At 42.0% G+C, this 13,754-nt stretch overlaps 1 protein-coding gene across 2 annotated transcripts in view; it reads left to right on the top strand.

Annotated features, from left to right (window-relative positions):
• The first annotated feature begins 427 nt into the window (after positions 1–427).
• Positions 428–13,754, top strand: part of si:ch211-225h24.2 (uncharacterized protein LOC564539 homolog) — a 32,743-nt gene continuing 19,416 nt past the window's right edge. The window contains exons 1-2 of one of the 2 annotated variants that reach the window (XM_041860377.2): positions 428–815; positions 7,118–7,171. In XM_041860377.2, the coding sequence (XP_041716311.1) occupies positions 729–815; positions 7,118–7,171 (141 nt within the window). In that variant the 5' untranslated portion in view covers positions 428–728. The remainder of the gene's footprint in view (positions 816–7,117; positions 7,172–13,754) is intronic. The other variant, XM_041860378.2, reaches the window with a different exon arrangement.

Raw genomic sequence — 13,754 nt, 5'->3', positions numbered from 1 at the left:
ACACAGAGAACATAATCTCTGAGATGATGAGAAGTATTTGCATGAACCATTTACATTCAAATTAGTTCAAGGGATGATAGGGCATTGTGTGCTATCTTGTCACCTCATTTGTTTAATTAGGACTAGGGGCTACTAAGCCAAGGCACAATGTCCAATTCATTTCCAAATCAGTCCTAAAGCTACCAAATCATTGCACGAATGCAGATAATGGTTGGTTGGTTTGAATCTAAATATAAGGTTTCAGAGGCACTACCATACCACATTTCAACAAATCCTAGTTTCCACTTTAGAAAAAGTTCCAACACCTCTGCCTAATCTCAGCCCAGTGACTTCAAAGGTGGAAAATACAACACTCCTCAAAGTACCATGGCAACCATAAAACGGGACTCATATAGGGGGATATGGGAGGAGCCGACGTGGGAGGAGATCCAGGTGGTGGTCGAGATTCCGCAAACAGATATAGGCTACATCAAATAGGCCTACACCAAAACGTATCTGAACCGGAGGTTGGCGCTGCATAAAGTCGCTTGCCTAAAAAGCTGTTTTCATGGAAAGGCTCCAAGATCTGTTGTAGTAACCACAGCCGTGGTGCTTCCTTACGATCTCTCGAGAAAAGGGAAAAATCACTCCCACTGGAAGCGGCGGACGCAGCCAAGTTTGACAGAACGAACTCTTCGCTGCGTTTTGATGTACACGCGTCCAGATTGATTACAGAGAAAATTGGAAAGATGTTCAAGAAAAGCAAAAGCAAAGTGTTGGTGGATTATGCGTCGGAGGAGGACGAAATATCCTGGCATCACCAACACACTTACAAGGTAAGAGAACAGGCAAGCAGCTGGCACAAATAAATAATAGGGATTATAGCGCACATTGGATAGCTGTTTTAGCCGGTGTTTTCGTTTCGTGTGTTTATGATCAACAGTTAGATCTGATATAGGCCTAGTCCAAATAACTTGTCTCTGAAACACACATAGGACACAGGCCTAAATATTTGATTTGTTTTCGGAATAGTAGGTAGGTTATATCCTATTTTATACCAAAACTTTTAATTTGGCTCTATACTCCAGCATTTTGGATTTGAGATAAAATGTTTTATATGAGGCTACAGTACAGAATGTCACTTTTTGAGGGTATATTTTCATACATATCTGTTTTACCGTTTAGAAATGAGTGCACTTTATGTATGTAGTCCCCCCATATGAAGGTGTCATAAGTATTTTGACAGATTCACTTAGGGCTATTTTATTTATATTTAACTTGGCAAGTCAGTTAAGAACAAATTCTTATTTACAATGATGGCGTACACCGGCCAAACCCGGACGACGCTTGGCCAATTGTGCGCCGCCCTATGGGACTCCCAATCACGGCCTTGTGATACAGCCTGGAATCGAACCAGGGGGCCTGTAGTGACGCCTCAAGCACTGAGATGCAGTGCCTTAGACCGCTGCGCCACTCGGGAGCCCCTATTGGCCCTTAGAGTATTACATTTAGTCGAAAGTGTATTATTTGGTCCCACATTCATAGCACGCAATGACTACATCAAGCTTGTGACTGACTCTGAACTGTTTGGTTTGGTTGTGTTTAGGATTATGTTGTGCCCAATAGAAATGAAGGGCAAATAATGTAGGCATATTGTGTCATTTTGGAGTCACTTTTATTGTAAATAAGAATAGAATATGTTTCTGAACAGTTCTATATTAATGTGGATCAGTGGAGGCTCCTCAGAGGAGGAAGGGAAGGATCATCCTACTCAGTGAATTTCAGAAAAATAAAAAGGAGGACAGCTATTTTCTGTCCTCCTTTGGGTACAATGACTTCAATACAAAACCTAGGAGGCTGATGGTTCTCACTTCCTTCTATAGATCCAGGCTCTGTCGTAGCCGGCCGCGACCGGGAGACCCATGGGGTGGCGCACAATTGGCCCAGCGTCGTCCAGGGTAGGGGAGGGAATGGCCAGCAGGGATGTAGCTCAGTTGGTAGAGCATGGTGTTTGCAAAAATTGTGTTTGAAAAAAATAATGTATGCACTCTGTAAGTGTAATGTAAGTCGCTCTGGATAAGAGCGTCTGCTAAAAAATTTAAATAAAGAAATACAACATTTACACAGTAATTACGACGACTTCTGGAGGATGTCCTCCAACCTATCAGAGCTCTTGCAGCATGAACTGACATGTTGTCCATCCAATCAAAGGATCAGAGAATGAATCTAGTACTGAAAGCATAAGCTACAGCTAGCTAGCACTGCAGTGCATAAATGTGGTGAGTAGTTGACTCAAAGAGAGAGAAAGACAATAGTTGAACAGTTTTGAACAAATTAATGATGTCATTGTAGCTAGCTGGTATCATGGCTAGACCAAACAAAAATGTAAGACTTAGCCTACACGGCTATCAAGCAAAGACAAATTAATTTCTTCAAAAATGAAGGAGAAGCAGCAGAGAGGGAGAGCTAGCTATATTTCGTAGTTTTCTTTTTCTTCTTCTTAATTTACCTTTCACTTACTTAGCTAATGAATGCAGCTAATTTAGCCTACTCAACAACCTGACTCAAACAGAGAGGAATGCAAGCGAAGGGAAACGGTGAGAGGAGGAGAAGGAATTATACAAAGAGCAAAGTGATAATGCTGTAGGACTATGTGGCTGCTATGAAAGTGAATTGTGTGTGCGGGTTATCAGGGGTTTATTCATTCCGCCGATTCTGTTGCAAAACGTTTCTTAAACGTGGTTACGGATGATCATGAATGAATTGTGAATAATGATAAGTGAGAAAGTTACAGAAGCATAAATAGCATACCTCACCAAAAGTATATATGAATATATGAAAATACCCTCAAATAACAGGTGACATTCTGTACTGTCGCCTCACATAAAACATTTGATCTCAAATCCAAAATGCTGGAGTAAAGAGCCAAATAAAAAGTTTTAGCTTCACTGTCCAAATAAATACATAGGGGAGTGTGGATTTCAATAAACTTTAGTCCTATAGGCAACCCTTAAGTGCATCAGTGAAGCTGTCCAATTGTACAAAATGTTTTATTGAAGCATACTGTAAATTATGGTGCAAAAATTGCTGTATTTCGAATAGTGCTGTAATTCCACCCCACAGAATACAGTACCGTACCGTATCTTTGGAGCGCCAAAAACCTTTTGACCACTAGTGGATGCATGGTATTGTTGTTTCTAGCTTATTAACATATTTTGAGGCGTGCCTTATAAGAGGCTATATTTGTTGCACCCGTAAGTGAGAATGCTGTACCAATTTAACTCCTATGTTGTTATAGTGCCCTATGAGATGAAAAATGGACCCCTCTCCTCAATGAATTTCATTCATTAATTCATTCTGATTATGGTAGCATAGATAAAAAAATAAAGTATAATACAATACATTTTACGATATTGTAGTGTGTGTCATTACACAGTACTTGCTTTGATACAGTATTTATATAACAGTAGGTGTACTGTAATAAGAAATACAGAATTTTACTCGCCACGAGCTGCCTGTAAGATACTGTCAAATTCATGGCAACCCCTTTACAGTGTAGCCTATTGATTGAACGCGAAAATGTGTCCAATAGACGTCATGCAACATCTGTCAAGCATGTCCTTCTTCCAGCATGAAGAATATGATCTCAGTGTAGTCCTTTTCATAATCCTTTTTAACTATTGATATGGTTCCTTGACATTAATTACATGGAGTTTAATTGTAGCCTACACTAGCTTCAATATCATAAAATCTTAATTTGAGCCAGTTTGCTATATCAGGAAAATAATCCTGCAGCAACAGGAAATGTGGATTATAATTAATGGACATTTCTGTAGGGGTTGCTAAATTTTTTGTAATGGAAAATCAGGTCTGAAATGTCAAAGTGGAAATTACAAACTTCAGAAGCCTTTTTAAACCTCAAATACACTACAAGTTTTTAATTTCCTGCATTGTAGAAAAGTTATCCTGCAACAGGGGTATAAAATTAAGATCCTACATCTGTACACCGGCATGGAAAGTGTTCTATGGGTCAAATTTGAAGCTATGGAGTCAGTCCTCTGTTATGGAAAACAAGGGATAAGAAAAGATAAGCTGATCCTCACACACAAAAATAAAATAGCACATCAGCTGCTAAGATAAGATCCCCTTAAACAAAACTGCCTCACACACACAGACGCATGCACACACACTCCGCTCCCCTCTAGCCTATTTCCCAGGTGAGTACCCCAGCATGTGTGGGGCCTGTGAGGTACTTCTTCTATCCCCCATATTCGCCCAGGCAGCTGGCCTCTGTCAGGCTGCTGGGGACAGGGGGAAAGCCCCGGATAGGAGAGAACATCCCCTTTCTGACACACACACATATACACACACTCCAGGCCTATTACGTTGAGGATGAGGCCAAAACTGCACTGGTTGGCTATATGTACACTATCTGAAGGCTTATCTTTAGAGGACTTTCTATTCACGGTGTGACACAGGCATTTCTGCTTTCCCAAAACAGTGTCCAATCTTTCTAATAATCAGGGGATATTTACACTACTTGTTCTAACATCAATCTGAGTGTTCTCTAATGTCGGTTTGATCGTGTGGAGAGACAGAGTTGGCCAACACTCTCACATTAGTCTGTTAGATACTGTAAATCACCAAGGGAAAATCATGGCCCCTGCCTTATTGGGTGGTCCCTGCTCCTGCCCTGGGAAAGGCTCTATGTGGAGGTTGCCCATAAGAACTGATTCAGGGTTAGTTTTATGTTATCATTCCAGATGGTGAATGTTATGAGTAGAGAGAACTGATCCCAGTCCAGGTTTAGTTATAACCTATCCCTGGGGCCTGGGAAAGTAATCAGTGAGGTCTCCTCATGAAGCCATGCATGGTAGTAAAGTGCATCCAGGGTCAGAGGTCAAATCATAAAATGTTCTTACAGAAGCTTTCTCCCCTCGTATCAGGGAAAAATGGAGACCAGAACAAGGTCTGACAGGAGAGTCTCTGAATGTTCTGTTATTTATTTTGTCTGAGGAAGAGCTTTTTCCCTTCCTTCAGTTTAGGTCCCTGGGCAAAATGGGTTCTGTTGGGAGAGGGCCAGGTGGCAGATCTGCCTCACCCAGAGAGAGGAAGGGAGGGAGGGAAGGGCAGATGGAAGGAGAGAGGGAGGGAGAGTGCGAGAGATACACTCAGTAAGAGACAGAAAGGAGATAGAGAGAAAGGAGGTAGAGAAAAAGTGAGAGAGGCATTAAAGAGGGAGAGTCAACTATTTGTAGACAGGGAGAGATTGTTTAGGGGGTAGGGAGGAAAGAGAACAGATTGGAAGTTAATATCTTCTTTCTCCACTGTGCTCTAGGGCTCCGGGCCCATGCTACAGCTTGCTTTCGCTCCACTCTCCTCGCAACAAGATCCTCCTAGTCCTGACTGTCTCTGTGATGTTACTGTGGGAGGAAGGTTCACCAGGGTGAGAGAGGAGGAGGGGGGGTTAGTGTTTGCAGGGCACTGGGTGTATGAACTATTATACTGCTTTAATACTACTGTAATACCGCTGTAATACTGCTCCCTGTGAAGCAGGATTACCAGATTTTGAATCTAAATACTGACTTCAGAGGACTTCACCTCTACTCGTTTAATCATGAACGGTGGAGGAAAATAAAGGAGAGGAGAGCTAATCCTGCTGTTGAGACAGAGGATCAAACACTGCATCTGCCCCATAGGCCCCAATTATACAAATATAATAAAAACGCTTTGTCATAATGCAGGAATGTGTTCCCTATTGCAATATGATGTTGATTATTTTAGTGAAGTGAATGATTGTAGGAGCATTTATCTTGACTGATGCCTCTAAATCATTACAGGTGACTTTCTGAACTTGCAATCCATTTTAGAATAAGGCTGTAATATAACAAAATATGGAAAAAGGAAGATGTCTGAATACTTTCTGAATGCACTGTATGTGTAACTGATAGATGCACACACACACACACACACACACTAGATGTTCATGTTTTTAAATGTACGTCTTTTGTCTGTACTGTCTTTTTCGTTATGTTTCGGACCCCAGTAAGACTAGCTGTCATCATTGGAGTCGGCTAATGGGGATCCTAATCAATTAAAATCTCTCTCTCTCTCTCTCTCTCTCTCTCTCTCTCTCTCTCTCTCTCTCTCTCTCTCTCTCTCTCTCTCTCTCTCTCTCTCTCGCGCTCTCTCTTGCTCTCTCCCGCTCTCTCTCTCTCTCTCTCTCTCTCTCTCTCTCTCTCTCTCTCCCTCTCTCTCTCTCCCTCTCTGTCTCCTTCCTCTCCCCTCCCTCTTCTCCCTCTCTCTGTCCATCGACCTCTCATCTTTCTCTCCCCTCCTCTCCCTCCCTTCTCTGTCTGTGTGTCATTAATGCTTTCTGCATCAATAAATTGTAGTAATTAGACTGGGCCTGTTGTGACTGTGGTGACTTTGATCTGTTCAGGTGGCTGTGTCCCAGAAGGCTCTGCCCTGACATGTCAAACTACCGCCCCACCCCACTAAAAATTCAATCATTTACCTCACACACAACACAGTCAGTTGTCCTCAGATTATCTACAAGATTTATAATACAACTTTGATAATGCAACATTCACACTCTATCAATGTAAATTACCATTATCAATCACCATCTCTCTTTTTAAGTCCAGACTGGTAAATGTTATAGAGCAGAACAGAGGACCCCTATTTGTCATCTATATCCTCTCCTGTGTTTCACTTCCCCAAGGTAGTTTCTCTGTTCTCTGAGTAAAGGGGGAGTTCTGAGGCCTTCCCCCCAGAGGCAGTGTTGATGTTACTGTTCCAGAAATACCTCTGCCTTACAGGAAGGCCTGCACACACTCCTCTAGACTCAGATCCTGTGTGTGTGTCTATATGTGAACATGTCTACGAATGTGTGTGTGTGTGTTGGGGGGGGGGGAGTGGTAATAACTCTGAGTTCTAGTTTGTGGCTGTTAGCCTCAGGGTCCAGAGTAATAGGGCTGAGGTCTACTGAATGCTAAGTATGCTGTATGATGTTCCACTCAGTGTACTATGATAAGAGCGTCTGCTACATTATGTAAATGTATGTAATATCTCTTTAGTTAACTCTGTGTGTGTGTGTTGCCTCTGGTTACTGACCCTGCTGTTTGTCGCTTTTCAGGATAAGGACCCAGAGGGGGAGGATGAGGAAGAAGCAGTGAGCCCTGTATCCAAGGTAAACACCCCAATCCCTCCAAACACCACAACTATTTAGTTATTCCATCTCACACCCACACACCTCCAGTATCTAGCCCTAGACCCCCTATGTGTCATCCTCAACCCCTCTTCATTCCTACTTTCCTATATCACTCCACCTTATCTTCATATCATTCCCACAACCCCACTCCACCCTTCACTCCAAACCCTTCTTGCTCAACCCTTATTTGTACTCACTCTACCTCCACATATACACTCCCCTACGTATATTTTGGACAGTGAAGCTGAAACTTTTAATTTGTCTCTATACTCCAGCATTTTGGATTTGAGATCAAATGTTTTATTTGAGGCGACAGTACAGAATGTCAGCTTTTATTTGAAGGTATTTTCATATACTGTACCAGTCAAAAGTTTGGACACGCCTACTCATTCAAGGGCTTTTCTTTATTTCTTTATTTACTATTTTCTACATTGTACAATAATAGTGAAGACATCAAAATTATGAAATAACACATATGGAATCATGTCGTAACCCAAAAAGTGTTAATAAAATCAAAATATATTTTACATTTGAGATTCTTCAAATAGCCACCATTTGCCTTGATGACAGCTTTGCACACTCTTGGCATTCTCTCAACCAGCATCACCTAGAATGCTTTTTCCAACAGTCTTGAAGGAGTTCCCACATATGCTGAGCACTTGTTGGCTGCTTTTCCTTCACTCTGCCGTCCGACTCATCCCAAACCATCTCAATTGGGTCGAGGTCGGGGGATTTTGGAGGCCAGGTCATCTGATGCAGCACTCCATTACTCTCCTTCTCTTGGTAAAATGTCACGATCGCTGAAGGAAGTGGACCAAGGCGCAGCGTGATATGCGTACATACTTTTTAATTAGTACTTTGCACACAACACAAAACAACAAAACGATACGTGAAGTCCTGGGTTAAACACAAAACCAACCTTACGGAACAAGATCCCACAACCACTGTGGCAAAACAGGCTGCCTAAGTATGGTTCCCAATCAGAGACAACAAGCAACAGCTGACACTCGTTGCCTCTGATTGAGAACCACCCCGGCCAACACAGAAACACATGAGCTAGATAAAGACCCTAGAACACCAACACAATGAAACTACACACCCTGGCTCAACATAACAGAGTACCAGAGCCAGGGCGTGACATAAAATAGCCCTTACACAGTCTGGAGGTGTGTTGGGTCATTGTCCTGTTGAAAAACAAATGATAGTCCCACTAAGCCCAAACCAGATGGGATGGCATATCGCTGCAGAATGCTGTGGTAGCCATGCTGGTTAAGTGTACCTTGAATTCTAAATAAATCACAGACAGTGTCACCAGCAAAGCACCCCACACCATAACACCTCCTCCTCCATGCTTTACGGTGGGAAATACACATGTGGAGATAATCCGTTCACCCACACAGCGTCACACAAAGACACGGCGGTTGGAACCAAAAATCTCTAATTTGGACTCTAGACCAAAGGACACATTTACACCGGTCTAATGTCCATTGCTCGTGTTTCTTGGAACAAGCAGGTCTCTTCTTCTTATTGGTGTCCTTTAGTAGTGGTTTCTTTGCAGCAATTCGACCATGAAGGCCTGATCCCCTCTGAACAGTTGATGTTGAGATGTGTCTGTGACTTGAACTCTGTGAAGCATTTATTTGGGCTGCAATTTCTGAGGCTGGTAACTCGAATGAACTTATCCTCTGCAGCAGAGGTAACTCTGGGTCTTCCATTCCTGTGGCGGTCCTCATGAGAGCCAGTTTCATCATAGCGCTTGATGGTTTTTGTGACTGCACTTGAAGAAACTTTAAAAGTTCTTGACATTTTCCGTATTGACTGACCTTCATGTCTTAAAGTAATGATGGACTGTCGTTTCTTAATATAATATGGACTTGGTCTTTTACCAAATAGGGCTATCTTCTGTATACCCCCCCCTTTTAAGAAGGCACACCTGTTAATTGAAATGCATTCCTGGTGACTACTTCATGAAGCTGGTTGAGGGAATGCCAAGAGTGTGCAAAGCTGTCATCAAGGCAAAGGGTGGCTATTTGAAGAATCTCAAATGTAAAATATATATTTTTAACACTTTTTGGGTTACTACATGATTCCATATGTGTTATTTCATAGTGTTGATGTCTTCACTATTATTCTACAATGTAAAAAATAATAAAAATTAAAGAAAAACCCTTGAATGACTAGGTGTGTCCAAACTTTTGACTGGTAGTGTATGTTTTACCGTAAAAAAATTAAGGCACTTTATGTATCTAGTCCCCCCATTTGAAGGTGTCATCCCCCCATTTGAAGGACAAATTCACTTATAGTGTATTACATTTAGTCCAAAGTTTAGTGTTTGGTCCCATATTCCTAGCATTCAATGACTAGATCAAGCTTGTGACTCTACAAACTTGGTGGACGCATTTGCAGTTTGTTTTGGTTGTATTTCGGATTCTGTTTTGCCTACTTGAAATTAATGGTCAATAACGTATTGTGTCATTTTTGAGTCGCTTTTATTGTAAATAAGAATATAATACAGTATGTTTCTGAACACTTCTACATTCATGTGGATTCTACCATGATTACGGATAATCATGAATTAATTGTGAATAATGATGAGTGAGAAAGTTAGAGGCATAAATATCATACCTCCAAGACATGCTAACCTCCCCTGTTATTGGTAATGTTTTGGGGGCATGATCTTCGTGCATCTGTAACTTCAACCTCATCATTATTCACAATTCATTTATGATTATCCGTAATCATGGTAGTAGTGTTCAGTGTTCAGAAACATATAATGTTCTTATTTACAATAAAAGTGAATCCAAGGGCCTCCTGAGTGGCGCAGCGATCTAAGGCACTGCATCACAGTGCTTGAGGCATCACAACAGACCCGGGTTCCATCCCAGGCTGTGTCTCAACGGGAGTCCCATAGGGCGGCGCACAATTGGCCCAGCGTCGTCCGGGTTAGGGGACCCGTCGTCCGGGTTAGCTCATCGTGCTCTAGCAACTCCTTGTGGCGGGCCGGGCGCCTGCAGACTGATTTCGGTCGTCAGTTGGACTGTGTTTCCTCTGACACATTGGTGCAGCTGGCTTCCGGGTTAAGCGGGCGGGTGTTAAGAAGCGTGGTTTGGCGGGTCATGTTTTGGAGGATGCATGACTCGACCTTCGCCTCTCTCAAGCCCATTGGGGAGTTGCAGCGATGAGACTGGATCGCAATTGGGGAGAACAAGGGGGTAAAAAAAGTGCATCCAAAATTAAGCTGTGGCGGTCATGACATTTTGTCAGCCGTTGATTGTCAAGCAAATAACTGCCGGACTCACGGTAATTGACCGTTAATTAACATAAACACATTTAGCATCTTCTGGCTTCCACGCATAGCCTACAAGCCACTGATGCAGACCTTTGGAACATCTACATTTAAAAAAGTCTAATAAATCCATGTAATATAGCCTACACCATCACAATAAATCCATTATTTATTTTAGAAAGGTCTAAAGAAACATGATATGGAGAAAATGTAGTCTATTTCAGAAGAACAGAATAGCATACTCTGAGTTGTCCTTATGTTAGGCCCTGATCTGGCTATGCCATATGGCTGTGGGCTACACTAGTTCATTTAGCGGACAAGATTTGCTTTGAATTCTGTTGTATTATTTTATAGTATGAGGAATACAATTGAACATAGCTGAATAAAATAGAAAGGATATTTTCTCCAAATGATTTGAGGGAGTGTGCACATGCGGCTATTCTGTGTTGAGCGGTTAACAATGAAACAGGTCCTCCTATATGCTTAATTTAGAGTTATTTATGTAACTTTAGTTGTGATACAAACGTTGGGCTATCCATTTAGATTTTTAATACATTCTAAGGCTGCATGATGCGACTTTAATGATGATTTGAAGAAAGTTGCATGAAAGGCATGAGCTCTACTTTGTTTTTTGTGTAGGCTGTACACACTTCATCAGTCTCTCATTCACAATTTGACAAGCACTTGATAATGCCTATGTCAATCTACTATCCCCCATAGTACAAAAGTTGACCTATTGTATTCTGTGTGAGAAATAAATATTCCAAACACAGTCTGGGAAAGTTGTGGGATGCGATAGATCCCAAATTAATACAACCACTAGCATCAAAAAACCTTTTTTAAGCAATGAGGCTGACCCAACAGATCAGATAGGCTATACACCTGTTCTAAAGCGGATTAATGTGCTTAAGTTATTTGGCAACTTTAGTTGTGATACAAACCTTATCAAAACATATAGGCCTACGGGCTAGGCTACATGAGGTGTGCAACTATGATTAGGAAAAGTTGCAAAAAAAGACATGCGCTATTTCTTGCCTTACTGCACACAAGCTGGGCATCATTCACAAATTATAATATCATTCACAAGGCTAATATTGTCATCCATTAGACTGTTCTTGATTTAATCTTGTCTTTACATACAGTGGGGAGAACAAGTATTTGATACACTGACGATTTTGCAGGTGTTCCTACTTACAAAGCATGTAGAGGTCTGTAATTTTTATCATAGGTACACTTCAACAGTGAGAGATGGAATCTAAAACAAAAATCTAGAAAATCACATTGAATGATTTTTAAGTAATTAATTTGCATTTTATTGCATGACATAAGTATTTGATACATCAGAAAAGCAGAACTTAATATGTGGTACAGATACCTTTGTTTGCAATTACAGAGATCATACGTTTCCTGTAGGTCTTGACCAGGTTTGCACACACTGCAGCAGGGATTTTGGCCCACTCCTCCATACAGACCTTCTCCAGATCCTTCAGGTTTCGGGGCTGTCGCTGGGCAATACAGACTTTCAGCTCCCTCCAAAGATTTTCTATTGGGTTCAGGTCTGGAGACTGGCTAGGCCACTCCAGGACCTTGAGATGCTTCTTACGGAGCCACTCCTTAGTTGCCCTGGCTGTGTGTTTCGGGTCGTTGTCATGCTGGAAGACCCAGCCACGACCCATCTTCAATGCTCTTACTGAGGGAAGGAGGTTGTTGGCCAAGATCTCGCGATACATGGCCCCATCCATCCTCCCCTCAATACGGTGCAGTCGTCCTGCCCCCTTTGCAGAAAAGCATCCCCAAAGAATGATGTTTCCACCTCCATGCTTCACGGTTGGGATGGTGTTCTTGGGGTTGTACTCATCCTTCTTCTTCCTCCAAACAGGGCGAGTGGAGTTTAGACCAAAAAGCTATATTTTTGTCTCATCAGACCACATGACCTTCTCCCATTCCTCCTCTGGATCATCCAGATGGTCATTGGCAAACTTCAGATGGGCCTGGACATGCGCTGGCTTGAGCAGGGGGACCTTGCGTGCGCTGCAGGATTTTAATCCATGACGGCGTAATGTGTTACTAATGGTTTTCTTTGAGACTGTGGTCCCAGCTCTCTTCAGGTCATTGACCAGGTCCTGCCGTGTAGTTCTGGGCTGATCCCTCACCTTCCTCATGATCTTTGATGCCCCACGAGGTGAGATCTTGCATGGAGCCCCAGACCGAGGGTGATTGACCGTCATCTTGAACTTCTTCCATTTTCTAATAATTGCGCCAACAGTTGTTGCCTTCTCACCAAGCTGCTTGCCTATTGTCCTGTAGCCCATCCCAGCCTTGTGCAGGTCTACAATTTTATCCCTGATGTCCTTACACAGCTCTCTGGTCTTGGCCATTGTGGAGAGGTTGGAGTCTGTTTGATTGAGTGTGTGGACAGGTGTCTTTTATTCAGGTAACGAGTTCAAACAGGTGCAGTTAATACAGGTAATGAGTGGAGAACAGGAGGGCTTCTTAAAGGAAAACTAACAGGTCTGTGAGAGCCGGAATTCTTACTGGTTGGTAGGTGATCAAATACTTATGTCATGCAATAAAATGCAAATTAATTACTTAAAAATCATACAATGTGATTTTCTGGATTTTTGTTTTAGATTCCATCTCTCACAGTTGAAGTGTACCTATGATAAAAATTACAGACCTCTACATGCTTTGTAAGTAGGAAAACCTGCAAAATCGGCAGTGTATCAAATACTTGTTCTCCCCACTGTATATTAAATAATATACCGTATGTGTGAAATTTGTTTTGATTTAGAATGAACCATTATCATGCACCTGTCTCGAAACAGGGGCAGGAGGAAAAAATACATTTCATCTATGCACTTAAATAGCGCACAGAGGACGCTTTTCCCGTGGTTCATTTTCATGCCAGCCAGGTAGGCTAAACTCCTGTTGCAAAGAGAAGAAATGTGCTTAATATTAGGAAAGTTGAGAAATAAATATAGTAGGCCTAGCCTATAGAAAGCTGATGGGATACTCCTTTTTTTAATAGAGGCCATCACAATTGCATAGCCTATAGAAATGTTGTGCAACATGAGCTCATGGGCACTTATGAACTGTTTGATTCGATTATCGATTACATTTGCATTGCTGTCAGAGTGATTAGAGGGACAATAGAGTGCTGAGTACCAGGCAGTTAGCAAGTTTGGTAGGCTACTAATGACCATCAGCAGCATCAGAGCTTGGAGAAGCCTAATTACCATGACTAAACGGTCACGTGGAATTTGACTGCCATCATGA

Source organism: Coregonus clupeaformis, chromosome 33, assembly GCF_020615455.1.
Source record: "Coregonus clupeaformis isolate EN_2021a chromosome 33, ASM2061545v1, whole genome shotgun sequence".
NCBI lineage: Eukaryota > Metazoa > Chordata > Actinopteri > Salmoniformes > Salmonidae > Coregonus > Coregonus clupeaformis.
The sequence above is the reverse complement of the archived record's forward strand: the minus strand, read 5'-3'. Positions and strand labels throughout refer to the sequence as shown.